Raw genomic sequence first — 27,653 nt, 5'->3', positions numbered from 1 at the left:
AACTGTACAACAACAAAGGGTATTGAAATGAAACGTATCCTCCTTACCACTCTAAAGACGAATGTAAACAAAAAAGTATTCTGCTCTTGCACAGTTTATGATGAAAATAATCAGTTACGTGCACCACTATCCCTGAACGAAAAGAGATTTCTCTTTGTTCAGAAATATCTTAGCCCTCTGTAAGTATTACCAGATGCTCAATTATTCTTTGTAACTGTAGTGAACCCTAATGATGATGATGGCGGTAGTGGTGGTGGTGGTGTTGCAAAGAACTGGTACAATGTCTATAGTGATGACTAGATGTTCAGAATCATCTCTTCAAACAAGAGAAAGAGGAGCAGATGAAGATGATGTTTACAGGATGACATGCGGAGCAGATGATTTTAATGACTGGGGATCTTTGCCAGTGAAAACTGGATTATTTCCACCTCTGGGAAGAACACAGAGATAGGGTGTTGTTACATCATAAAACATGTGTCAACGCTTCTGTTACCATACATCCTACTTTAATGCTGCGTTTCACCATGGGGTCATAAGCTATTATGCTCCTTACATTGTTTGTCACTTGAAACTCTTGGCCAAAATGATTAAGTGCCCAGTTTGCTGGTTCATCTTCACTTTCTTCTTCTTTTCTGTCTCCTCCTTTTGTAGTTGACTTGACAAAGTGTTCCAAATATTTTTTCATTCATCAGAATTTCACCATGTTCATCGATATGGCCATCCACATCTTCCTCTGTCAGACAGAGGAATCACTCACTACTAAAGTGAGCGTGAGACTTTGACACATAGAATGATATATGGTCAAAAGAAGACTGAAACAGTGGGGCAGTGGTTGGTGGTTGCCCACAGTACACCTCATTTAAATGTACTTTGTTTCCCTTTACATTTCCTGATTTTCTTATAAAGGCTGAAGGCCTATTGCTGTCAATGGGCCTCCTTTCCCCATTATTATCTCCTATCCAAATAGCTCAATCCTTTCCAGAATCACTAAAACTTTGTTACATAGTTGACTTCACTTTTGCAGGCTGTGACGCAACAGTCAAGGCATCATACAATTTTTTCTCAAGTTTTAGCTTTTCACATAGTATTGAAGACTTTCTTACTGCAAATCTTAGAAGCCTCTGCATGTTTTTAATTTTGATCTTATTGTACTACTATTTCGTGATTTCTTAGTGGCTTAGAAGAAAACTTTCATCACCACTTTCATACTTTGGGCCATTACTACAGCTAAGACCTAAAAACCTAAACCTAAAAATGGAATGAGCCGAAATATGGAAAGAGGTAATGCTAGGGCGTACTCTGTAAAAGACGCACAGAGACATTGTCCTAACTGTGATAAGGCGAGGGCTACTGCATCAGGAACAAGAGCAGTGAAAGAAGCGTGCTCAAATTGGGTTTAGGGTATGTCAGCTTAATATTGGGTCCATGACTGGGAGAGGTAGAGAATTGGCTGACTTGATGAGAGAAAAGAAAGCAGATGTTATGTGTGTGCAAGAAACGCGATGGAGAGGAAATAATGCTAAAGAATAGGGTGATGGATATAAGCTATACTATAGTGGAGCAAATAAACAAGGTAGAAATGGAGTTGGCATAGTACAGTCTAGTGAACTAAATAACTCGGTAATAGAAGTACATAGAAAGAATGACCATATCATCAGATTGAAGATATGTTATGGAGGAGAGATTCTGAATATTATAAGTGCATATGCACCACAAGTTGGTTGCGCAAAAGAAGAGAAGGGAAATTTCTGGAGAGACATGGATGGATTAATGCAAGAACTGAAAGAACAACCATGGAATTGGGGAGAGAAACCCAGAAGGAGAGAGTGTAGTGGACTTTGCTGTGTCATTCGACATGGCAATAGTAAACACATTCTTTAAGAAGAAAAGGGAACACCTAATAACATATAGGAGTGGGGGAAGATGCTCCCAGATAGACTACTTCCTGTATAAAAGGATAAACCTGATGGAGGTCAAGAACTGCAAAGTTATTCCAGGCAACCATGTAGTCCCCCAACACAAACTACCATGTATGGACTTGAAGTTAAAAAGGGAAAGAAAAACTAAAGCTAAAGGGATAAGGAAAATTAAATGGTACTAATCAGAGAAGGAAGGGGATAAGAAGAGAGAGTTTAAGAGGAGGGTTTTGGAGGATATTGATATAGGAATTGAAGATGTTCAAGAATGGTGGGCACGAAATGCAGCAGTAATAAGAAGGCATGGAAAGGAGCTGCTAGGAGAGACATCTGGTATCATATCGGAAGAAAAGGAGAGTTGGTGGTGGGATGAAGACATTGAGAAAGTAGTAAGAGATAAGGAGGCAAAGAAAAGATGGGAAGAGTCACAGTCAGTGGAAGACAGATAGATTCAGAGAGAAAAACAAGGTGGTAGCGTAAGCTAAAGCAAAGTCGTATGATGATGTGCATAATGAGCTGGGGACAAAGGAAGGATTAAAGAAGATGATCAAGCAATCAAAGGCTAGAAATATGAGCACCAAAGATATTACACATATCAAACAAATAAAAGGTCAAGATGGTGTAGTACTTTAGAAAGGAGGAAGACATTATGAAGAGATGGAAAGAATATTTCGAACAGTTGTTAAATTAAGAAAATGATAGACTAATAAGAGAGGATGGGAAAGTGAACATTGGCATGGTAATGAGGTTTTCTAGGCAAGAGGTACTAAATGCACTGAAGAAGGTGAAAAATGGGAAGGCAACCGGACCAGACATGATTCCTGTGGAGTCATGGAAAGCATTAGGAGATGAAGGAGTGGATATACTGTACGATCTTATGATAAGGATCCTTGAACAGGAAAAGATACCAAATGAGTGGCGTGGGAGTATATTGATCCCAATTTTTAAAGAGAAAGGCGATGTTCAAGAGTGTGGTAATTATAGCAGCATTAAACTGATGTCCCACACTTTGAAGATACTAGAAAGGATGATAGATGCTAGGCTGAGAGAAGAAGTACTAATAGTTAAAGAGCAGATGGGATTTATGGAGGGAAGGGGAACAACAGATGGTATATTTTGTCTGAGGCAACTAATGGAGAAATTCGGGGAAAGGCAAAGGGGACCTACATATGGCATTCATTGACCTTGAAAAGGCTTATGACCAAGTCCCAAGACAAGAGGTATGGAGGAGTCTGAGGGAGAAGATGGTGCCAGAGAAGTTCGTGCGATTGATACAAGAGATGTACCGGAATGTATTTACCAGAGTGAGGAGCAGTGTTGGGGAGACAGAGGGTTTTGAAGTGAGAGTAGGATTACACCAGGGGTCAGCTCTGAGCCCAATTATCTTTAACATACTGATGGACGTTATAATAGAGGAAGTAAGGGAGGCAGTATCATGGAACATATTGTATGCGGATGATATTGTTCTGTGTGTAGAGAGCAGGGAAGATCTGTAAATGAAATTTGAAAGATGGAGACAAGTACTGGAGGACAGGGGAAAGAGAATAAGTAGATCTAAGACAGAATACGTATATGTGTACCACCACTGAGGGGGATGATAAAGTATTCAGCTTGGTGGAGAACAAATAGAGTTGATAAGTTTAAGTATTTGGGATCTTTTGTTAACGTTGGAGGAAGTATTGAAGAAGAAGTAAAACATCAGGTACAGGCAGTCTGGAACAACCGGAGAGCAGCCTCTGGAGTTCTTTGTGACAGAAGAGTACTGCTGAGGTTAAAAGGAAAATTTCACAAGTTGGTGGTAAGAACAGCAATGCTATATGGTATGGAAACAGCAAGCATGAGAAAAACAGGAGAAGATGGATGTGGCAGAAAGGAGAACGCTTAGGTGGATGTCTGGGGTGACACGAGAGGATAGGATCAGAAATGACTACATAAGGGGGTCGACTAAGGTGGTGGAAGTATCAAAGAAAGTGCAGGAGGCGAGGCTGAGATGGTATAGACACCTGTTGAGGAGAGATGAGGACCACGCTGAGAGACATAATATGGGGATGGAGGTTCAAGGAAGAAGAAGAGGGAGACCAAGAAAGAGATGGAAGGACTGTGTGAGAGGAGACTTACATGAGAAGGGAATTGATGAGCCAGAAGCGCAGGATAGAAATAGATGGAAACGGCTTGTCCAAAATGGCAACCCCATATAAAAATGGGAACCAGCTGGGAAGAAGAAGACTAAAGCTAAGAAGGATCTTCTAGAACAAAACCACAGCTAAACTGTGGCTAAAGATGCCAACAAGGAGAAAGTTAAAGGACTGGATGCAGTCTCTGTAAAATGGACAAGCACTGGTTTAGGAACTAAGGGAGATGAGTCATCTATTTCATGGTGCTGGGTACAGTGCGGTCCAACAATTTTTATAATTTTGCAGCCAGTTCTTGTTTTTGGGCAGATGGAGACTAATGCATTCACTTCAGAAGTCCGTACTGGTGTACAGGAAGCTAATTCACGAGCAAGTGTTTACTTCTACAATATTCGAGTTAATATTTTTAGACCCCAGAAACTGCAGATGATTGAAACCTGGATATTGAAACTGCAGATAAAAGGGGACTGCTGTACTATTACTGTTATAAAAGGGCGAATGCCAGGCGTGCATGGATTAACTCACTATGAATTATAGAAACTAGGCGAGAGGAATAAATAATTACTATTAATAGCTACTATAGAGGGCAGGTGTCATGACTGATTAATAATTGTCGGTGATGAATTTATGTGGCTTGGTTCCAAAACCCTTCATAAGTAATAAATAGCACTGCCCCTACTTACGTCTTGGTGAATAGTTTGATCTTTATTGCCGTCTAGATTGATTGACTTAAGTATCCACTGAAACAACCAAATGTACAATATCTTTGGATACATATTACAACGCAATGTCAACTGTATTAGCAAATAATTATCACTGCAGAAAGCAGAGAGTTCTAAAGATCTCTTTTAATTGCCCACATAATCTTAAAACATCGGAAAGTTACTCATCATAGACCTTAATAATATACAAAGATAATAATGATGATCTGTTCCAATTTCAATTCTACTATATTGTCCAAGAAAACTAATGATATTTATAAACAAAAAGAAAAGAACTCATTTGGTGGAGGTCGCAATGTCAGCATACGTGACCCAAAAGCTACAAGGCTGAGTGTCTACAAGGTTCACTGAAATACAACCAAGTGCATACCGTAACTGTTGTTGTGCTTACTGGACTGTGTGCATTCCTTGCGGAGTTTTAGTCTCAGTGGCGTCCCAGGCAAGGGCTTACCCCTGCGAGTCTGCATCAGGAGGCCTATCTCAAACGACGCAATGCCAGAAGAGTTTCCAAAGCAGTAGAGATTTACAGTGAACACTGCAAGTCCAGAAAAAAGAAAACACTTACTATTACATACCACACAGAAAGTGAGTTTTACAACAGTGGTTAAACCCCCTTGATAGTGACAGTCTCCAAAGTAGTATTGCAGAAATACTACTACGCCTGTGAGTACTGTGTGTATTCTGAAACACTCTTAGAAATAAAGTTTGACAGTGAATGCTGACAGTTGAGAGAGATGAAATTTGTTATTTCTACTTCTCAAAACAACAGACTTTTTAAACCTTTCATTTTCGTTGCTCATGAAATAGCATTGTGCAAATGCTGCAATTAAAATACTTAGAATAAAGCCGAGATACGCATGTTATTGGTGAGAATAAGTAGAACTCATAACATATGACCCAAAAAATTAGGTATGATTTCTGCATTAATTAAGATTATTACAATTACCTGCAAAAAGTGTAAATAGCAAGAACAATATTATGCATTTCTAAACAGTACTGCCCAGCTTACATGATATTTGAAACATTTGGAAATGTATTTTTCAGGCAGATAAATAAAATAAAATGAAAGATGCTCATGATGATGAAGATTATCGTATCATTTCAGATCTCCACAGATTCAGAATTAATCTCATAGTTATCATGATCCATTACGAAATACTGTATTTAAGGTCATGCGATAAGATTGATTACCCTTAATGAAACGACTTGAGAAGACTGTCACTCCAAATTACCTTTGGGTTTCCTTGGGACCCTTCCTTTAGGAGAGAGAGACACAACAGGAGCCTCTAGGATTTCTGGGTTGTGTGAGAACAGCCGGTCAAACGTGTAGTAATATCTTCTCCGTCCTGCTTGCCAGGTAAAATTGACTCGTTGAACCTCCAAGGAAAATAAACATTTCTGTCAAAATGAATCAGTTCTTCCGCACATGGTTACAGATGCAAGTTAAAAGCTTAAGTGGAAACCTATTTAGATTCTGTAGTATATTCTTAGTTCACATTCAAACACTTGAATAGCGCGACTCAGTTATGTCTGCAGACATGACATTTGCAAAGGATTAACCTACCTCGTATGGGATCACAGGCAAATGCTTCTCAAAATTTGGGTCCAAGATGTAAGGCAGCACTTTCCCATCATGGATGACAAAAATCTCCATCGTGTACCCTATAATAAATGAATAAGATTTGCAACAACTCAACAAATAACAAAATAATGAACCATTCAAATAATGACTTCATTCGATTAACTTATGAAATGCGTCATAATTTTCATATAGCACTACCTTTATTTCCTTGGATTCTTTGATAAAATCAAAAAGCACCGTACTGGAACAAAGCACAAATCACTTCAGAAAAAAGCCAAACCTACCACTGAAGAGCTTGACCTGTTGTTCATCAATCCAAAGAGCAAGATCTTTGCTTTGCTGCTGCCGTCTTCTTCCTCTCCTTCTCCTCTTACCTCGTCTGGTGGAGTTTGTGGTTTTAGTGATGTTAATAGAGCCACGAGTTTCATGGGCATTGGGTGAAACACGGGAAGGGTCTGGATTTTCTAAGTTAAGGCCACGGGAGTCATTTGATGTTTCTTGTAATACGGAAGACCAGTTGCCTGGTTGACGAATCCCTTCGTCGAATGCCTCCTCCAGATTCTTTGAGTCAACGCTACGCTTTACTTTATCACAGTTTTGACTATTCTTCATACTGTCTGTAGTCATTCTTAGAACGTTGTTTGCTAGACTGTGCAGTTCTGATACAGCAGATAAAGAAAGTGGGTCCCCGTTCATAGGTTTTTTAAAATCAAATATTTTCTTTTTAAGTTTGTTTTCTAAAACCCTGTCGTCTACTTCACTCGTATTTGACATCAAATTTCTTTCGTCGATCTTGAAGGTACGGATGTCACTGCTACGATTCTGCTGCTCTGTTTCCAAGTTCTTATGCCGATAATGAGAATTCTGAGGAAATACAAAAAATTGGTAAAATAAGTATAATATATACTAATGGTAATGTAGAGAAATTTTCAAAATAAGGTATGAAAAAAAGAAATCATAAAAATTTATGCTCACCTATCATAGGTACTAATGAGCATAGTACACTGTGCACCGTTATTTTCATGCTTTTATCTAAAACACTGTGAACTTGTAGAAATCACTGCCTTACTATGGCCTGTTACTTCGGCAGATTAAAAGCAAACCACAAGAAATAACCTCCTCCAGCTCCAGGAAGTGAGAACCATCCAGCAAGTGGTGGAACAATCCTCATTCCATCTTAACTAACTAATTCACCTCCCAGTCTTGTTGAAACACTTCATTCATGTTCTAGAGGCTTTCCATCATTTTTGTTTATTCTCTGTCGTGCTGTTGTTTCTCGTTATCCATCCCCTTTCTTGATTGTATTATTTCTCCATGATGCTACCAGCAATTCAAGCTATTGATAGGTTAACTGCTGTTTCCCTGAGATACTCAACTCCTGGTTTAGACAGGAGTCGTGAGAAGCATATTGTACATACAATGACTTAGCCGAAGGCTTCATTTCCAAAGTGAGGAAGATTCATTTTCGGTCATATAGTTATCCGAACCAGCGTCCCAACATATGACAGTCATCAAAGTTCTGCTTATTTTACATATTACTTATCATTTTGTTCTCTTGAAACAAAACTGATTGTATACTTTTCATTGTCATGGTGTCTTCATACAGTAGTGCTTATGTAGTTCAAAGTATTTGTAATTTATGTCCCTTCTTGAGGCCGAGCCCCCTAAGTTTGTCCACAATGTAAGTCTTTCGGTAAAACCTGTCCTGGTTTCTCATGCTTATGAGGGATAGATGAATTAGAAACTCAAAAAATGTCTCAATCTCTTCTTGAAGAGACTGACTGAAATTTTAGCTCATCAACCAGAAAGTGTTGTTGATCCAGATCCACCTTAACAAATACTGGCCTACTTGCAAATAGTAAGGTGACTAAGAATTCACTTTCCTTTTGGGATATTATAAAGCCTCCTTTGGTGGCTACAGAAATTCAAAATACTCCGAATCATTTATTTGGAACCTACCTAGATTTCTCACCCTGTTTACTAATGTCTCAACAGAGTTTTAAGAAGCTCAAGTGTCTGACACAAGGAAAACGGCTAAAAAACAGGCAAGGGGAACATGAATGAACTGCTTTAGTCTAACATTTTTGCATGGTCAGTATTTATTTTGGGGGTTTGGTGTTAGTGGGGGTGGGTGAGAGGGGACTTGCATATCTGAGGGACTTAGTAATGACAGATACTTTCAACAGGCCCAGAGACAAAATCAGTGTCAGCCTCAGTGATAATTGGAGTTTACAAGAATTGTAATTCGGATTCTTGTTGAATGACCTCTTTCATCACAATACATGTTCACAGACAACCCTCATCAAGGAAACTAATATTACAGGCATGTATTCTGAAACTCATGGGTAGTGGACTGAAGAATTCGTGATCGCAGAAACAATATGGTAAACAAATCAAGGGGACCACCGAAATCAACATACTGTGCGCGTATTGCGAAGTTGATGATATAGAGTATGTATGTATGCATATATATATATATATATATATATATATATATATATATATATATATATATATATATATATAATATATATATATATATATATATATATATATATATATATATATATATATATGTCTGCATCTCCCAGCTATTCTCAGTCGGAAGGGTGAAGAGCGGAGATCTGTGAGAGTGAAAGCACAAGAAAGACAAAGATGCCCTTGTTACGTAATTATAGTATGTCTTGCTAATCGAAAATTATTTTTACAGCCATTCTTTGTTGTGTATTCTGTAAATAAAACTATTGTGTTTTCCCTTTTCCTTTCATATACATACGTCGAATATCTTATAATAACAATGTTGTTGTGTGAATATTTGAATATATATATATATATATATATATATATATATATATATATATATATATATATATATATAATATATATATATGTGCGTGTGTGTGTGTGTGTGTGTGTGTGTGTGTGTGTGTAGTTAATAAAAAACGAGGATATTACGACTTAAATCAATTCTAGTAAGGTTGAAACTAAACGCCAGTCTACGTAGCAGACCTGTTTGTTTCTTACCAGAACTGGACGAATCCTTAACTTGTGTTCTGCAAGTTTCCGTCTTGTTCTTAGATTTTCCTCTCCATTGGTTCCACTGATAACTTTACCTGGAAAGATATTCATATCTCATAACTAAAGATAATACTCAACATCACACTCAGAAAGCAACTCTTACTACTTCATGACCCAGACCTCAAAAAGATGCGGCACGCAGTCACTCACTCACTATTTTGAATGTGCAACTTCATAGTGAAAAAATGCTCAGGCATAGTGGGTATTTGGAGTTAGAATTATAGCTATCCTAAACTGTGGCAGAACTAAAATCCATGGGTTGTAGACCTAGCAAGACCATATATTACAAGAATAAGTAGGAATTGGTTATTTTACTCTACTGATTGAATTCTCCCTGTTTGTGAGACTTAAACAGCAACAACAGGCAAATGTAGCTTAAAGCCAGTGAATAAGGTTCTAGTCTATTCAGTTATGCAATCACGGGTTCTAATGAAATTCCTAGCTGTTTTTTTTTTAGCAAGTTCACTTAGAAGCTGCAAGTATTAATGTTTACATGCTTAATACAAAAGATTTGGATCATGATTATTTAATCCTTTCAGAGTGTTAAAGGACCGTGCTCATTACGGAACCTTTGCTTTGGAACATGTCAAGTATTTAAAATGCAGCACTATTACAACTAGTATTTAGTTGAAGGTTGCGACCCAATTTTGATTGTCCTTCGTAGATCTCATGGCACTGTGACAACTGACAGCAGTTCATTAAATGACAGACAATGATCAGATGATTAATGGCATTGGAGATGAGACGCAAGGTGCCACTTCCAAATTCCTGACGGTCAGCAGTCAGGAACAGCTACAGCCAAGAAAATTAGCCAAAGAAACTTATGGCAACGTTCTATTTACTGTTGGTAAAAAATTAAACGAATATTGCTTAGGTGTTGGCAGAAGCTTCTTCTAAGTGAAATGTGATAAAAAAACAAATATAGATATATATATATATATCATTCAATTAATGGAGCTTTTTCTAAGTAATTATTGGGAGTTATTAAGCATTACAAAATAATTTCACAATGGATATTATCCTAGTATTTCTTTTTTTCAAAAACTGAACTGATTAGCTGTTTTCCATGATTTTATAGCGTTATTTTCCAATTCTGTTTTAATTGTTTTAATTCATTTTTCTTATGTGGTGTGATAGTAAGTTACTCTTTTCATTTTTTAAATTCCAACTTAAACATTCTGTCATAATGTTTAAACTGAAGATAAGGTTTTTAAATCAAATTATCACAAGAAAATAATGTGCATTACTATACTGCGTAGGGCTTATTACTTCTGAGCTATTGCTCAAAATTAGACACTGCTACTTGATACCAAAATACAAAGTTCATTTAACCCTTTTACATTATGATAACGTTTTTTGTAGAATTGGCCTAATTTCAAAGTGGCATTTTGCCTTCTGCTGATTGCCATTTTTGAACATACTACACGGATTCACAATGAAAATGATACCATAATCAGTATTATTGCATAAAATGTTAATAAATACCAAGCAATGGTGTTGTGCCAATACTATTCCAGAGACATATGTCACTGACAAATTTAGGGTCCGCCAAAATTCTCCAATGAGCAAAAGATGGATCACCTACTATGGGACCACAGTGCTCTTCATGACACTCGCCAGCTGGCAATTAATGTCCTCACTGTGTTGAAGGGCGCACTCTCTTTGGAGAATTATAAGAGCACCAAAAGACGTCTTTGGTGGAGAGATTCTCTAGAGGACTAAGCAAATTAAGCAAGTTCCAACCATTGGACGTCTTTTCAAATACAGTCACCTTATATATAACCCTGGCAGCATCAACGCCTTTTTATTTACGGTTGTCTTTAAAGTGAAAATAGTTTAGCATTAAGACGCATCGCGAAGGTTGTGGGCATTTACTTGATGAAAAGAAGTGCTCAAAAATGCAAATTTCTTTTCCTGCTTCGTAGGCTTCGTATGCAGTAATGGTTAATCACATTCTTTTCATATTTCAATCTGGGTATTGTTCCTTATTGTTTTGTTCAAGTTAAAAACAAACAATTATCTCTCTAAATATGAAAAGTTAATATAGAGGATAAACGTAAAATAGCTTTTCTTTATTATTAACTTGAGCATACTAAAATCTTAATTAAATTTAGAGTGTTACCATATCCTCAAAGCTTTAGTTTTACTTTTGCTGTTGGAATTGTTAAGACCGTTTGCCTATTTGGTTATCAGTAGCTATCCTTGCAAAAGGCAGAAAGAAAGCAAAAGAACAAGAGATAATTTTTGCTTAAATCAATGTATAAAAAATGCACTTACCTTTGTAGTTATGCTTGCGGTGTCCACAGCCTTTGGATAAGCTGCTGCCTTGCCATGAAGAGTGTTTATCTAAAGAAAGGCCAAAGACGCTATGTGTCGAGAAGGAAAGGTTTGTCACTACATCAAGGGTGCTTGACTCTTGTCTTCTGAAAAGTGGATACAGTAGATATGGTTTTCCACTAGTTTCTTTAGATAATGTAGTGTCAGGAGAAGCTCTGCTGGTGAAGGAAGGACTGACTGCTTGCTTGGTCCTGGCAGAATGGAGGGCTGACTCCATTCCTGTGCAGGATGGCAATGCAATAGTAGAGAAGACCACCATGATAAGGTATATCATGGCGATGCCTCATGTCTTCCAATGGATCCTGCGAAGTAAAAAAAAATGATAAAGGAGATATTTTAACAAGGAAATATTTCTGTATCATCAAGCTGTGACATGTGGAACGATATATGTAAAAGATCTGAGAGAGCTTGTAGTGTTATGAAAATCCAGATTAGAATTCATGAAGAGACTGTTGAGCTATCTCTCCTTTATGTAAGTAAAGGTGAATGTTTATGTGGCATTATGAGAAATGGAAGGGAGAAATGTGTGATGATACACAAAAGTTGAGGTAAAAAGAATAAGAATAAGAGTGGTGAAAGGGTAGAAGAGTACTTTGAGGTTGGCTGGTCGTGGTGAAAAGTATAATTCGGAAGCGTCAGAAGGAAGGAAGAAAGGCCTAGACAACGTTGGATAGATGAGTTAAAAAAATCGTTGGAAAGGAAGGGGCTTAATATCCAGGAAGCACAGAAGTGAGTGTAAGATAGAGGTGAGTGGTGAAGTGTTTAGGGTGATTTAATACACTGATGAGCTTGGGGTTTAATTTTAAATGAAATAACTTTGTTTATGGGGAGAGATCTGATGATAATTTTGAGGATTTATTGTGACGTGTCAGGGTCCAGTTCCCATCTTGAAGCTAAAGATGCAATAAAAAATACATTTAGACAACTCATATTTATGTATATTTACACTAAAAAAGCACTCATAATATAAATATGCAGTATGTGTAAATCAATTAAAGACACTCTGAACATGCCAGTCTAATGAGAGGAGGAAGACGAGTGACTGGAAGAAAGAGAAAAAAGGTTCCAGAGAAAGTCATCAAGTCTGGTAGCGGTCATTTGGCTGTTTAATTTTGGTACAAGAATTTTCATAAAAAGATATTCTAAAAAGCAAACTGATGTGAAGTAGTTCCAGTGAAAATTTCAAAGTGTTTAATGATTTACATCAACCTTACATTTTTTAGTGTGTTCCAGAACACTGGAAAGTCATGAGTTGACAACCTGACACACAGCTGTCCTAAGACTCATCTCCCTATGACAATTTATTCACTCTTTGAGGCGTCTCTTTGTGGTGCCTACATATATTCCAAGACTACTCCTTGATCAGGAAAACAAATAAACTATGTTGGAAGTAATAAGAGGACATAGTTATCCTTAATTTTGAATAGAGAGCCAACTGTCAGTGGATTAGTGTCAAATTTCCCCAGTCAATCCATTGGTGGCTGGCTTTCTATTCAAAATTAAGTATAAACTTAGTCCTCTTATGACTTCTAAAATAGTTTATTTGTATTCTTGATCAAGATGTAGTCTTGGAAAATATGTAGGCGCCTCAAAGAGACTCCTCAAAGAGTGAATAAATTTTCATGGGGAGATGAGTTTTAGAGCAGGTGTCAGTTTGTCAACTTATGACTTTCCAGTGTTTGGATGTTTACAGGTTTGTCTTGAGCAGTTAAGGTAGGTTTACACTTATGCACCTGTGTTACGGGCAATTATGGCGTGGGTCCGCAAGAAGCCGCCAGAAACTGTACCAAAAGGTAAGGACGCCACTGGCGGTGCCTGGCGTGGGCCGCCAAAGTCGCACGGAGCTGCCAGGTTTTTAAAACTTTTCAAATTTTTGGGCGCGCCTGGCATCCTGATGAAGTCGCATGAAACAGTAAGCGGTGTGGCGTGGCACCACAACAATCATCATTTCAATAATCTTTATTATATTAATATTGTTATTAGTTCTTAGGACAATACAAAAGTATGGGAGTATAAAACAATGATAAATACATCATGATCTCTATTTATAATTATGTACATTGGTTGGGTTAGGTTTTACTTAGTTCTTTGGATCCTCTAGTCGTCAGTAGCTGGTCGTTCTCGAGGAAACACCATTTGCTCTTGCCATTCCACTGCGCCTTCATCCGATGAGTAGTACTGGGCCAGGTAATCTCTGACGGCCTTCGCTTGACGTGTTTAGTTCGGTCCCCTTCTTGAGATGAGTCGTCCCATGAGGTTCAGTGACTCCGGCTTCCAAGTACCTGGTACGACGTTATAGTGTTGGTCCTCCTGGTCGACGTCGGTGCCAGCACATGGGTAGCATTGCAGTGCCAGGTTGTGCATGACACATGCATACAAGGTTATTGTCTTGCAAACCTTTACATCCTGTTGCATCGTCGTCCCGAAGACTTGCCATTTCATCTGCATCAGGCCGAATGCGTTTTCCACCACACAACGAAAGCGAGATAATCTGTAGCTGTATAGTCATTCGGTGGGATCTTGTGATTGGTGGGAGTAGGGCTTTATCATCCACGACTTGAGAGGGAAGGCATCATTGGCGACTATGTGGAAGGGGATGGGTTCATCATTGTTGGGCAGATTTCTGTCTTGTGGGACTCCTGCTCGATTGTATGTGATGGTTGCACTTCTGCCAGGTTCCTCCATCCCCAGCATTTCCTTCTGCACCGACGTCGATGAACAGGAACCTGTATTTTGCATCGGAGAGGGTCATGAGGACGATGCTGTGGAACTTCTTGTAATTGAAGTACAGTGATCCTCCACCTTTGGGTTTCTTGATCGCAACGTGCTTCCCATCCAGGGCTCCCACACAACTGAAGTAGTTCCACTTTGAGGCGAATTGTTTTGCTACGTCGTTCCATTCTTCTGCTGTCTTGGGGCACTTCATCATTTCTGGTTTGTATGTGTCGATAATGGCTTGGCAGACTAATGGGATAAACCGGCATATGGAACTCTTGGAGACTCTGAAGCTGTATTGGAGACTTGTATAGTCGTTCCCACTTGCCAGGTGGCAGAGAGTGACCGCCAACTTGAGTCCCACCTCTTGTGCAATCCGCATTTTCGTTTCCTTCTTCAAAATGGGCATCAGCCTTTCGACCATCTCCTCGAACAATTCAGGGTAGATGCGTAGGAAGTTCTTGTGTCCTTTGCAATCTTCCTTGTTCAGTTCTTGTAGCAGCTGGTCATAGTCTCCATGTAGTTGTCACCGTGTCAGCCACTCCCGAGCCCAAATCCGCCCTGCCCTGCCGTCCTTTCTGCGTATTTGTGCAGGTTGGTGTGGCACTGTAGTACTTCTTCTCAACCCATCAATGACCTGGACTGCACAGAGACACAGGACAGCAGCCAGCTACTAAAAATCTCTGGGTTCCTGGGGTGAGAGGGTGTGAGGTCCATAATACATGTTGGCTGGGCGTGGAATGAAGGATGTGCTTGGCAGGCCTCTATATATACCCCTGGTTCATATCCGACACGGTGTGGCACGGTGTATGTGCAACAATCGTGCACTGTTTCACGTTGTGTCTCATGCACATGTGTGTGCACTCCGCAACAACACCGCAAGCCACCCGCAACACACCGCTACATGGAGTAACAAAGCCGCAAGAAGGCGTGCCATGGCATATCAACCCGCACCATAAAATTGCACAACGCCGTAACACTGCGCTAGACACAGCAACGTCACAGCAACATGCCGTAACATGCCCATAACACACCGCAAGGGTCCGCGGCACGCTGCCAATAATGGTAGTTTTTACTCACACCGCGTCAATTTTCTGGCGGCTTCTTGCGGATCCACGCCGTAGCTGCCCATAACACAAAAGTGCATAGGTGTAAACCTACCTTTAGCAAAATAAGGCCTGGATCGTCAAGGGTCTTTTCATTCCTCGAGGTGTTTGTTAAGTAATCAGTTTCTTGGGTTACTAGGACATGTTTTGGTGATTGATATTTATATTCTTCCCTTGGCTCAATTTAAACCACTGGGCCAGAAATGAAAAGTAGTGGGAGAGAAAGTGTTATAGCAGCAAATTCCAGTAAGTAAGAGAACCTGTGAAGGAAGGGATAAGAATTCAGTTAGAGAAAAAGGTGCTAGATAAAGGAACCTCTGCAGAATTCTGACTAAGAGGAAAAGTCTCTGGACAGTGTAACAGGTAAATCTCAATCAATCAATATATTAGGATAGGAAAGGTTGAATTATTTGGGAAAAAAGTTGGGGCTGGGGAGAGATGGACAGGTTAAGATGTAAAAGTGAGAAAATGAACGAAGAAAGGAGGGAAAATAGAGAGGGGCAGACCCTCTTGCTTCGTCTTTCAAAGAAGAGGATGAACGGTATGAGTTGCAAAGGAGGTGAAGTCATGACAGGGTAAAGTGGTGATAATGTGATGATGGAGTTTTTTTTGAGGATGAAGAAGTGAAGTGGTGGTTATGATTGCCCATTACTATCGTAATTATCTTAACTATAAATTTTCATATATATATATATATATATATATATATATATATATATATATATATATATATATATATATATATATATATATATATATATATATATATATATATATATATATATATATATATATATATATATATATATATATATATAGATATATATATATATATATATATATGAATGTTTGAACTATTTTCAATTAAATCTAAATCCTAAAGATTAGGTCTGGTTGGACTCCTTATATCTTGGGAGCCATTCCAGTTGGTTCGTTCCCTGCTCCTGTCCACTGTATTGTTGTCAGTTATTGACTTTCTGTCCCACGTTCTATTTGCCATTCTGTGAATTCTACAGTTTATGCTTACAACTTGCGCCCTTTCGTGTAGTTCCTGCATCATATTGTAGTAAGGTTGGGCCTTCCTTGAATGCTCTTTAAATATTTTTGTTTTGTAGGACTTGTATTTTTAGCACTGTGGTTCTGTATGTTGTGACTAAGATTGCTGTAAGGTACTCAAGCTGTGGTCTCACTAAGGTTTTATATAACATGAGGTAAGCTTTGGTGGAGTGAGCCTTAAACCTTTTGATTCTTTCTGAAGTGGACTCAGCTTTCCTAAAACAGTTCAGCATGTGCTGTTTTAGGCCTGTTCTAGTGAACATAACTCCCAGTACCTTTAAGTTATTCTGAAAGGTATTACTCTGTCATTCCCAATTACCTCTCATGGATTTATTGTTGATACAGACATGAGTTGGAACTTCTGGCAGGTAGATATTTTCCACCTTTTCTACTCTTTCATTTTCTTTATTTCCCTGGTTGTTCTTCATGCCAGCATATTTTTACTTCTTTTGTTGGGATACATAATTATTTGAGTGTGGTCATCAGCGAAGATAATCTAGTAACAACTAGTTGACGGGCAGGAGTATTCCTGGTATAAAAATTGAATAGGATGGGGGCCAACACACTACCTTGTGGTACTCTGGCCCTGTTAAGTTCCCCAATCTGATTTGAGCTTTCCTGTTATCCAGGAAGCTGCAAAGGATCCTCTTCATGAGGTTGGGTATTGTGTTTCCATTTTATATTTTAACCCATTGTGCCAGACCTTGTCAAAGGGCTTAGCAATGCCTCTAGAAATCACGTTGCATTCATGTCCCTCGGCTTGTGACATGGCTATGGTCTCATAGAGTTCTGATGTGTCAAGCTGGGTTCCTTTTCCTTTTGTGAATCTTTATTGATTCAAGTTGATTAGGCCATTGCCATGGAGGAATCTAACCAGCCTGTTTTTAATAATTGTCTCAATAATTTTTCCAGGGAGTTCCAAAAGGGTTATAGGTCTATAATTCTTCCCTTTCCTGGAATCCTTCCCAGGTTTACTCAGGAATTTTATCACACCTGTTTTGTACAGGTCAGGAAAATATCCCATGCTTAGTGTCTCATTCATCATTTCATTTAGTATTTCAAGCATGACATCTGGGAGGTGTTGCATTATTTCTTTATTAATATTTGACTTTCCTGGAGCTTTTCTTTTCTTCCCCCTTTGAATGATGTTCTTGATTTTGTTTAGTTCCACAGGTTTTGTTATAGGATCATTGGGGGTCTAACCTGCTAATGTCTACTCTGGGATAAGGTATTTAGTCTTCTGTTCTCTGATGCAGTGACTCTTCTACTGCCATCTTCTGACCCTTGTCATAGCTCCTATTCTCCTCTGTTATTCTAAAAGTAATACTCTCGAATTCCCTGAATGCTACTTCTTTTTCTTCATCTCCATATAGTTTCATGTTGTTTTTCAAAATATATGGAGCATATTCTCCTCCTTTACCTAACAGTCGGTTGATGCTGTCCCAGAATTTTGCTGGCTGACCATAAAGTTTGTTAGCTGATTTGACACTCTTCCCAGTGCCTGTCATATAAGATTTTTGATTCATCTATTATTTGGTCCTGTAGTTGCCTTGCAATTAGAAAGGACTCATGAGTCCACCCTGAATGTCTGGACATTGCTTCCAGATTTTTTAATTGCCATTGCGGAAGTTTAAGGCGGTCACTGTCTACAGGTGCTCTGAGAATCCTGAAGCTTCTTGCTGGGATGTGGGTATTTCCCGCTCTGATAATTGCCTTAAACCAGTTTTCCAACCTGTTGTCAATGCGAGCTGTCTTTAATCCCTTGGTGTGCATTTAAGATGGGGGCTTCCCTCTTCAGTTAGGCCTTAGAGAGAGCCTTAAAACTCGGCAATATTGGTAGATGGTCCGATGATGTCAGAGCACCTGGTTGGAGAGAGTTGTTTAGATGGGCCTGTCTATTTGCAAGCATGTTGGCCTAGATAGGTAGTGAACCCTGGTCCTAGATGAGTGGCTATCCCTCTTTTTATGAATCCTGCACTTGGATACCATTTGTATTATTGTTGTTATGTCTCATATGTCTGTGGGATGCTTTTATGTCTCCAAATGAGTGAGCAAGCATTCTTTTTTGAAGGATCCTGTATATGTCCTCCCTTGGAAAGACCACTCTTCTTTGGGAAAGGTATGTTGTCCCTAAAAGAACTGGCCCTCTTCTCGATCTTACTTCTACCGCAAGAACATCTTGCTAATCATCCTGCAGTCTGTGGTCCAGGTTCTTCTTGATTGCCACTGCAATTCCTGCATGCATTTCGTTCTGTATATTCCTCATGTAGATTGTATATCCATAAATTTTCATGGTTTCTTCTTCGTTAATTCCTGTAGCATTGAGCAGGAGAATGTTAGGATCAATGCGATTATAGTATTTGCTTGGTTCTCTGCTTCTGGCAACGGTCCATTTATCGCGTTTTACTGCAGGACCACTAGTTTCTCCACACTATATTCAGGTGTTGTTGGTTTTAGGACTACTTACAGTGATTGGGTCCTTAATTTGAAGTGACCTGACTTGATTGGCTGGAATTTTCTTTGGCTTACTCTAGTGATCACAAATTTGGTTAGGTCTATTTTTCATCCTATTATAGCATTGTCTATTTCATTTTCTGTGTCTTTTGTGTATGTGTATTTTATTTCTCCTTATCCAAAGATCATATCAATAATCTTTTTAGTGGACAGATTGATTGGTATTTCTGTTTCTATATTGGAATACAGAATCATGGTAAATTCATTTGTTCTTTTGATGGCTTTGCTTCAGTTATTTCTAGATGCTTCTTTTATTTGTTCTGGTTCATAATTTTCTTCCGTGGCTACCTGGATTTCTGTTGGTCTTCTCCCTGGTGTTATTGATCGAATCTCTCTCAGCCTCTTCTTGCTTTCATGGGCTACTTCTTGCCTTGGCATTTTTTCCTGTTCAGTCTTCTTCATCTGTTTGATCTTGAGTTAGTTGTTTGGCCTGGTCCTGTAGTTCTTGGCTCCAGAGCTCTTCATTCTCTTGTTTCTTAGTCTCTTGTTAACTGAACCTGCTCCAACTTCCTTGTTACTTCCTTTGCAAATGTGCCTCCTTGGGAATCTTAATCATTGGCAGTTCAGTACCTTCATAAATTTTATCTAAATTTTTCTGGAGTGTTCCAGGAACAGCTGGCTCATTCATGTTTGCCATGATGAGTGCAGTGTTTATCATTATATTCTGCTTGCTGGGTGGCATGCTCCAATGGCTGGTTGGATTCATTTGCACTGGCGGCCCTTGGCTATTAGGGCTTTGTCTGCTGGGTCTATTCTGGTGGGCTGCTACAGCTGAATAAGTTGAAGCCACCATATTCCTCTTTCTCCTTGGTCTCTCTTCTTTTACCAGTTTCCTGTAAATTTTCTTCCTTTCTGGGCAACATGCTGCCAATGACGGGTGAAAACCCATGCATCCCATGCATTTCAGTATGGCATTTTTGCAGTCAGAGTGTCTGTGTTCCCTGCCACTGCAATTGGAGCAGATTGTATATGATTTGTCTTGGGGGCAGTTCTTCTCTTCATGGTGGTATGCATAACACCTCATACACTGCTTTATGTGGACATGGATGTCAGTGTCTAAACGCCATTTAGAGAAGGATTGGAAAAACAGTGTGATCCTTTTGTCAATTGCTGTTTTCACCATTTCCTGAGACTCCATTTTTATCTTCAAAGTTTTCCCACTTTCAATAATCACTATTTCTTTTACCTTGCAATATGGGTTACATCTAACCATTTCCTCTTTATGTTCATAGACATAATATTCTACTCTAGACACTACCAGTGTCTTTAGTACCTTGGATTCAAATTTTTCATCATCAAACAGTTTTCTAGTCTCATTATTAACTAGGGTTTCAGCAGTTAAATCTATGGTGGGGCTAATTCCTAAAATACTCGTACAAGGTGACTGGTGAGCTTAAGTTGGTCCAGTGTACTTAGTGGCTGCTGAGCTGCTGACTGGCTGAGAATAAAGTATTGAGCTCAGATTGGATAGCTTGATTGTTTTGTGAATAAGTTTCACATCATAGATGTTTACATTGTTTTAGCTTCACTGGTGTGATGACTTAGCTGCTGGTATTTCCCTGTGAGCATTTTAGATGGTCACGAGGTGGCTACTGATTTTTTGGTGCTCCCGCCTGGGAATGCCTGTCCTGTCCTTTTGCTTGGTACAGTAATCATTATCGGGTGCGGGTCTTGTTAGATACTCGAAATGTTTCCTTTGATGTGTTTAAGGAAGGGTTCTCCTGTTGGATTAAGGGTGATTATTTAAGTATTCTTTACCATGGTATCTCTTACACTGTTAATGTGGTGCTCTTCTCTCATATTTGTTCTTTATATTCCCTTCTTGTGCATGACAGAAATCATTTTTCGTAGTTTCACCGTAGTTTTATCCATATATGACTTGGGACATTCATGAATCTGAAAATGTATAATAATTGATCTACTTTAAGGGATCCCTCAATGGTGTTACTTGACTATTCTTCACAATAAGGTTTTTTATACAGTTATTTTGATAATATATAGTGAGGTCCAACTATGAAGTAATATTGGTGGTGTAGATGTTTTCAGTGATGATTTTCGTATGGTGCATTATTCCTCTAAGTATTTTCATTGCATCGCTGCCTTGTAATATAGCTCGATGGTATTTTCAAGGATAGGATACTGCTGCTCACCACTGTAATACCAACAGTTTAAAACACTTCAAATTTCTTTGTTGACCTACTTGCTTATTAATATACTTTAAGGACATACTTTGCAATTCTTGATGATTAAACGTTTTGCTAAGAGGAGTAGTGGGATAAAGCTCTTCTTAAGAAAGCTTTATTGGTAACCTCTTATGTCTGCAATGGAACTCACTATCCCCATTGAGGCAAAGGGCAAGGTTGTTTTTTGTGTGTATGTACAGCTGTTTTTAAGTCACCATCAGTCTGAGAGACCATGATGTTGAGAAAGGAGAGGTGGCTGTTGCTGCAGATTTCAACCATCTTCTTCGGGCAGCCTAATTCTTGAAATGTTCAGCGGTGCTGGTTGACTTTATTGATATCAGTAGTTTGTATGACAGTATCATCAATGTATAATGCACAGATACACTGAATACAGATATGGGAAAAGACACTCCTCTGCCATGCCCATGCAGAAATAAAAAAAAATAACACCTAATGGCAGTCTCATTTTGATGCTGTCTCTTAGGACATTTATGTGGCTCTTAAGTCCATTTTTTGTATAGGAGGGCATGAAGAGGAGCTTCCAGGATGCTCAACTTGGGTCAAGATGTCTCTGTAGCTATGACTGAAGATTAGGTCATTAGCATTATCCACAGGAACAAGGGAAACCAAAATATTTGAGAAAAAATACCACCAGCTGAGTCATCATACCAGGTAAGCATTCACTCAATGAGGCAACAACATTGTAACCACCAGTACTAAAAAATAAAACTGACTAACAAAATCTGGCCAGCCAATGAGAGTGTGATCTTTTATTCTTAGCCAATCAGAGTGTGTACTTTTATTCTCATCCAATCAGAGTGTGAGCTTTTATTCTCAGCCATCCAGTGGTTTGTAAGTATCCTGCCTCTTGCCACTCTTTGTGAGCATATCTGATGGTATACAGCCATCCTGTGTATAAGTAAAATTCATCCATTCATTCCATCATTCATCACATCTCAAGGGAACTTTGAATCCCAAACTTTTTCTTCAACTCTAAATTTATCCTTTCCTTCCCCCGCTCTCCTACTTACTGGGACTTGCTTCTATAATACTTTATCTCTCACTAAAACTTTTCCTTTCTGGCATAGTTGTTAAATTGGAGCCGAATGGGATGTTCCAGAGAAAAAAATCCTTCATCCGTCACCAGTTATAAGCTGCTAAGAAACAAGAGCTCGTGCCAGTCCAAACTGGCTTAATCTATCATCACATCATCAACCACTCTTTTGACATGAGGCTCGGTAGACCCTGACCAAAACGTCGCCTATTATAAGCTCAAGAAACTACTTACCCAAGGAACAAAAAAACAGAATAAACTACTTCCAGACGACCTACAGAGGGATTACATTCCTATAGTCAAAACAGTTCACATCAGCAACTACTCTTTGCTCTCCTTTAGTTAAAAATGCAACAGTAATAGAAACTGGGCGATAATCAGCACAGGAAGAACCCTCTCTGCTAATTCATCAATGGAATACCGTTACCCATTCTAAAACAACTGTAGAAAGAACTCTTTACTAACTCAAAAAATAACAGACAACTTTAGGGTTAAGTTTTAAAATAAGGAGTGATCCGACCTCCCAATTACTCACACATAAGTTGTAAGTGTTATATTCTTAACCTTTAACGTAAATTAAAACGTGCTAAAACCTACGGTCTCATAGTGCCTTGTTTAACCAACAAAAATTAAAATAAATACACTGTTTCATCAGAAATAATTTTTCTCTACTGTTTAACATGCACATTAGTTATTGTTTACCTTTTCATTCTTATAAATAAATCATAAATATCCTATCCTGAAATCCCTGTATCTTTAACTCAATGCGCAACACCTTTTTCAGACCTTTTTAGTCTCTACCATAGTCCTTTCCTACCTCCCAAACAAGAAGAAGAAGAAGAACAACAACAAAGTAGTTTCGAGTAAACGAAAAAAAAAGAAATGTAACTTTGGCTTAAACCTACAAAAGGATTGCGATTTAGCAACAGATCCCTAATTTTATGGGATTGAAAAGCTTAACTAGTCAGTTAAACTTCAGGAAATCATTATTGAGGTTTATTGAGTTTCTCTTTGTAATTCTCAGTATGAAACACTTCCGGTTGCCTTGGACAATGTTTGGTGCAGAACGGGACCTTTTTCAAAGGGATCGAGAACAATCTTGTTGCGACGTGACAATCTCATTTGACTTAAAGAACTAATTTTTTTCAAAATGTCTCTAAATAAAGGAGAAATGGCGGGTTATGGAAGCTGTTGCTGGATGGCTGACTTGTTCTTTTCTTTCCTCTGAAGCTTTTCTTTTCAGGGATAAGCTCCTATGGTAAAGTCTCAATTTAGATTAAATATTTTTTCTGAAATAAGAATGATTTTTTTTGGGCGAGTTAAACTTATCACCATAACAAAGAAATTCGCCAAATACGTAGAAGAGCATACAAAGATTACTAAGTGAAAGCTTTAAAAAAAACAGGCTTGTCATTTGACTAAGCTCATCTATTGTCACGCACGTTTAACACTGAAATGTCACTTTTTTTCGCGCCCGGAATATGAAAGGTCTTTAATCACGATTATACTGACATTTCTTCTATCTCTCGCGGCATTGCTCACAGCTCTGTTATCTACGCCACTATTCTATTCGTATAGTCTATTCATGAATTCTCCCGTCTAGCTAGACTCTCCCGGTGACGCCGCCGTTCGTAAGTTCAACCTAAACACTTTTCCTGTGGTCGCAATTCGGAGTCCTCTTCTCCACCCATCACCAGCTTTACTTGGTTTTGAGGCCAGACATAAATGAGTAAGTTTTGATTTTTCAAGTGAGTTAAAACTAAGACATTTTCAACGTGTAAAGTTACTAAGCCTTATTCTAATGCTGAACGTTCTCACTCGGGAAGGCTTAGTTTGGCGACTTTCCTTTCAAGTTATGGAAGCGTCGAAATTCTCACGCTGCTTCCGTTTTCCCTGAATATTTCACCTGTCTTACCAGAGGAAGCTCTGTCGTCTACTTCTTCTCCCTTTGTCTCTCTTCGCTTCAGTCAGGGTTCAGGGCATCAGAAACACGAGCCTCAGTTTCAAAAGGAAACAGCAGCAGGCACCTAGCTAGGCGTCTCATTAGCAGCATTTCATCAGATGATTTGCGCTCGTTTGTGGCGGGAGGAAACCTTCACAGAAACTTGTCTTGCTGAATTACAAAACTAATTTATGTCCTCGTTCTATATCATGCATCAACATCGATTTCTTTTTTGCCCTTTCCCTTTTCATCGTGAAAGAATTTCGCTTAACTATCGTCAGATATAATTTGCTTTTCTTCTTTTTACTTCTCCGTTTTTCTCCAAATCTGAGATTTTATCTGCTTCTACTATTCCTGACTGTTGACGGCCTTTTGTGCTCTGCGTCAGTACTAACGTTCATATTTCTTCGTTTTCTGATCCTATGCTATCTGAGCTTCTTGGCGAATCATCGTTAAGCCTTTTGTTTATTTTCAAAGCCTTTTGCTTTTCGAATTTTCAGTCTATTTTTTGTCTTACACTTCTGTTTTATGTCAACCGCCCCCCCCCCCCCCCTTTTTTTTTTTTATTGCAACGGCAGTCATGATTTCCCTAGATCTTCCACGAGAGATTGGTGTCACTCTTCCCTTGTGGAGTATTTGTTTCAGGGCGACGAGGGAGCTTCATCTCTCGACTTCTTACAGGTTTGAGCGAAAGACACTTCGCCCAGCCAGTAGCAGCTGTTGCCTATCTTCTAAACAAATCACTCATCAAACAAGGTACTAGAGCGTGTATCAATTTCCGTTGAATTTCCAAATGATGAATTAAGAATTGAACATAACCTTAAATAGTCGAATTAGAAAAACAGAGTTGCTGCTTTCCCGAGCAGTGGAATGAGTTCAGGGAAAAAGATGATGCAGAATGTAAAGTAAAAACAGGTCAATTTCAGCAAAATAACAAAGAATATCCTACAACTGTGAATGTGAGGTAGCTCGACTCCACAAGATAGCTCTATCAACTCTTTCATTATTAAGTCGAAGGCTCGATTCTTTATTGAATTCCTTTACTCTCTCACTCACTGACTTGTCTTCTCGAGCCTCCTTGTAACTCACTGCCCTGACCTAGGGTTGCCATCCGCATACCCAAACTGTATTTGCGCCGTCCAAACAACGGCACCGCACAACAAACTCGGCATTCATGCAGCAGCAGCAGCAGCTGCCGCCTTCACTTTCGCAGACTCCCAAGGAAACAAACTCGAGCGCAGTCAACAGACAGACAGCATTCAGATCGCATGCGAAACCGCTTCGTGGTCATTCCGTTTCTCTTTTCTTTTTCATCGATTGCACGCCCACTAATATTCCGGCATGGGAGGTTAACGAAAACCCCCTCGTCATCATTTACAGCTTTATTCGCCGGATATGACCTGGAAGATTGTGAGCAACGCATTCCCGAGGGAGATCAAAAATACCGCCACCCTCATTGTTTCATGTACTAGTGTAGATCAAGATAGAGCGCTATGTCATTTCTCGGATTCCGAGATATAATTATATGAGTGGAAAACATCGGATCTCTGTAGGTAGTGCTTCTCTTCTGATAACAAAAGTCTCCAACGGGCATCCAAATAACTGAAGAAGCTTCCTCAAGTATATTCAGCGTACAATAATTTTTGTAAATAAATAATTATTCATATTAGTCATCCTAGTCTTTAATCTAATTAATGCTCTTCATGAAATTTTATCCTTCGTAAAATTAGGTCACTAAACCTTTCATCGATCAATATTCCAATATGAAAGTTGACTATCAAGCTCATTTTCGTATCTACACGAAAGTTATCCATTGCTCTTAAACCTCATCAGATAGAGTACTACGTCGTTTGTCCCGGGTTACGAAAAGGCGGCGTCGCCTACAAGGTTCACAGACACTTGACTTGGAAACTCAGAAGCAAAAGTATAACGAGGAAGCCTACAAGATAACCAACGTCCCCTCCTAGACATAATTATGACCTAGAAGATTTGATTCTTTATATGACTAATACCCGAAAAAAGGTTGACGTGTTTTTGAAAAATAAAGGATCTTTTCTCTGTTTTATCTAATTCTCACCCTCACACCCAACTTCAAATCTCGCTCAGACTCAGTCGGGCGATGAGCTCGACGCCCAACTTCCTGAGTTGGAGGAGAAGAAGAGGAACAAATTGCAAGATCCAGTTTCCGACCGTCGAGGCATTCGACAATCATGGAAGCGATTCGAGGTGGAGGCAAGGTCTGAGCGGCCGGGTCAGCGTTATTTTCATGATGAAGGCATATGTACACAGCGGCTGATTGGAGAACCAATTATTATTTAAACGATAAGAATAATCTCTTGCCATTGAACTACCTATACGTACTGACGCATATACTAATAGATAAATCACTTATTTATAAAATGACGTGATGAGCGTTCTATCTGAGAGGAGGAGCGTTCTTAAGAAGGCCGCTTTTGTACCAAGTTTCGTTGGACGAACTGATACATTATATGACGCAGGATGACCGTCATTTCCGTCAGTCCAGTGTAAGGTGAAGCCCACATTCTTTTGGAAGACGTCGGTGAGCTGAGGAATTCATATTTTTAGGAACACCATCGTTCTTATGATGACTGATATTACTATATCTACTGACGTTGTATTTGCTATCAACTGTTAATGTCACAGTTATTTGTTCGTCTAGGACCTGTGCCCTACGACGTGGAACATCTGTGTAGCAAGATAGTCTTGAATTATGAGGGGCATTCTGGAACACGCTCTCATGTTTCGCATTCGGGACATGATGACCCATAGAACATCGCAACTAAATTGAGAGAGAGAGAGAGAGAAGAGAGAGAGAGAGAGAGAGAGAGAGAGAGAGAGAGAGAATAGCTGTTTCCAATAGGAATATTTAAGTTTCAGTTACAACATGAAAATTACAGTCGACTGCTGTCCGAAGGATCTGTACGGAGACACGAAAGGATTCCTGAACGTATGACGACAAAGTGTCGTGATGGTCAACAGTGTTGATGAGTGGGAATTGGTCTTCATGAAAAGTAACAATCTTTATTTCTTATGACTCATGGAGGGGGATGCTTCGATGCTCAAGTCAGCGTTACGGAAAAGAAACTCTGCCATCGTCAGTTGAACGGCCTTCTCACTTTCAGAGCGAATCAAAAATCGTCCAGTGTCTGGCTGCTTCTCACATCTCTCGCTAGAAAGGGGGAGGCACCATCACGATGTGGTGCATACAAGTTTCATTCGTACCGCCTGGACAAGAGTAAATCGTTATATATAATGCACGAAAATGCACGAAAAGCGCTAGTGAAATCTTCTGCCT

At 39.1% G+C, this 27,653-nt stretch overlaps 1 protein-coding gene across 5 annotated transcripts in view; it reads right to left on the bottom strand.

The window, feature by feature from the left end:
- The window catches only part of LOC135218287 (uncharacterized), a 49,669-nt gene that overhangs the window by 20,288 nt on the left and 1,728 nt on the right, over window positions 1–27,653 (bottom strand). For 4 of the 5 annotated variants that reach the window (XM_064254496.1, XM_064254497.1, XM_064254498.1 and 1 more), the window contains exons 2-7: window positions 11,708–12,069; window positions 9,377–9,465; window positions 6,637–7,216; window positions 6,335–6,432; window positions 6,003–6,147; window positions 5,141–5,305 (exon numbers count right to left, since the gene is read on the bottom strand). In XM_064254496.1, the coding sequence (XP_064110566.1) occupies window positions 5,141–5,305; window positions 6,003–6,147; window positions 6,335–6,432; window positions 6,637–7,216; window positions 9,377–9,465; window positions 11,708–12,041 (1,411 nt within the window). In that variant the 5' untranslated portion in view covers window positions 12,042–12,069. The remainder of the gene's footprint in view (window positions 1–5,140; window positions 5,306–6,002; window positions 6,148–6,334; window positions 6,433–6,636; window positions 7,217–9,376; window positions 9,466–11,707; window positions 12,070–27,653) is intronic. The other variant, XM_064254500.1, reaches the window with a different exon arrangement.

Source organism: Macrobrachium nipponense, chromosome 9 (assembly GCF_015104395.2).
Source record: "Macrobrachium nipponense isolate FS-2020 chromosome 9, ASM1510439v2, whole genome shotgun sequence".
NCBI lineage: Eukaryota > Metazoa > Arthropoda > Malacostraca > Decapoda > Palaemonidae > Macrobrachium > Macrobrachium nipponense.
The sequence above is the reverse complement of the archived record's forward strand: the minus strand, read 5'-3'. Positions and strand labels throughout refer to the sequence as shown.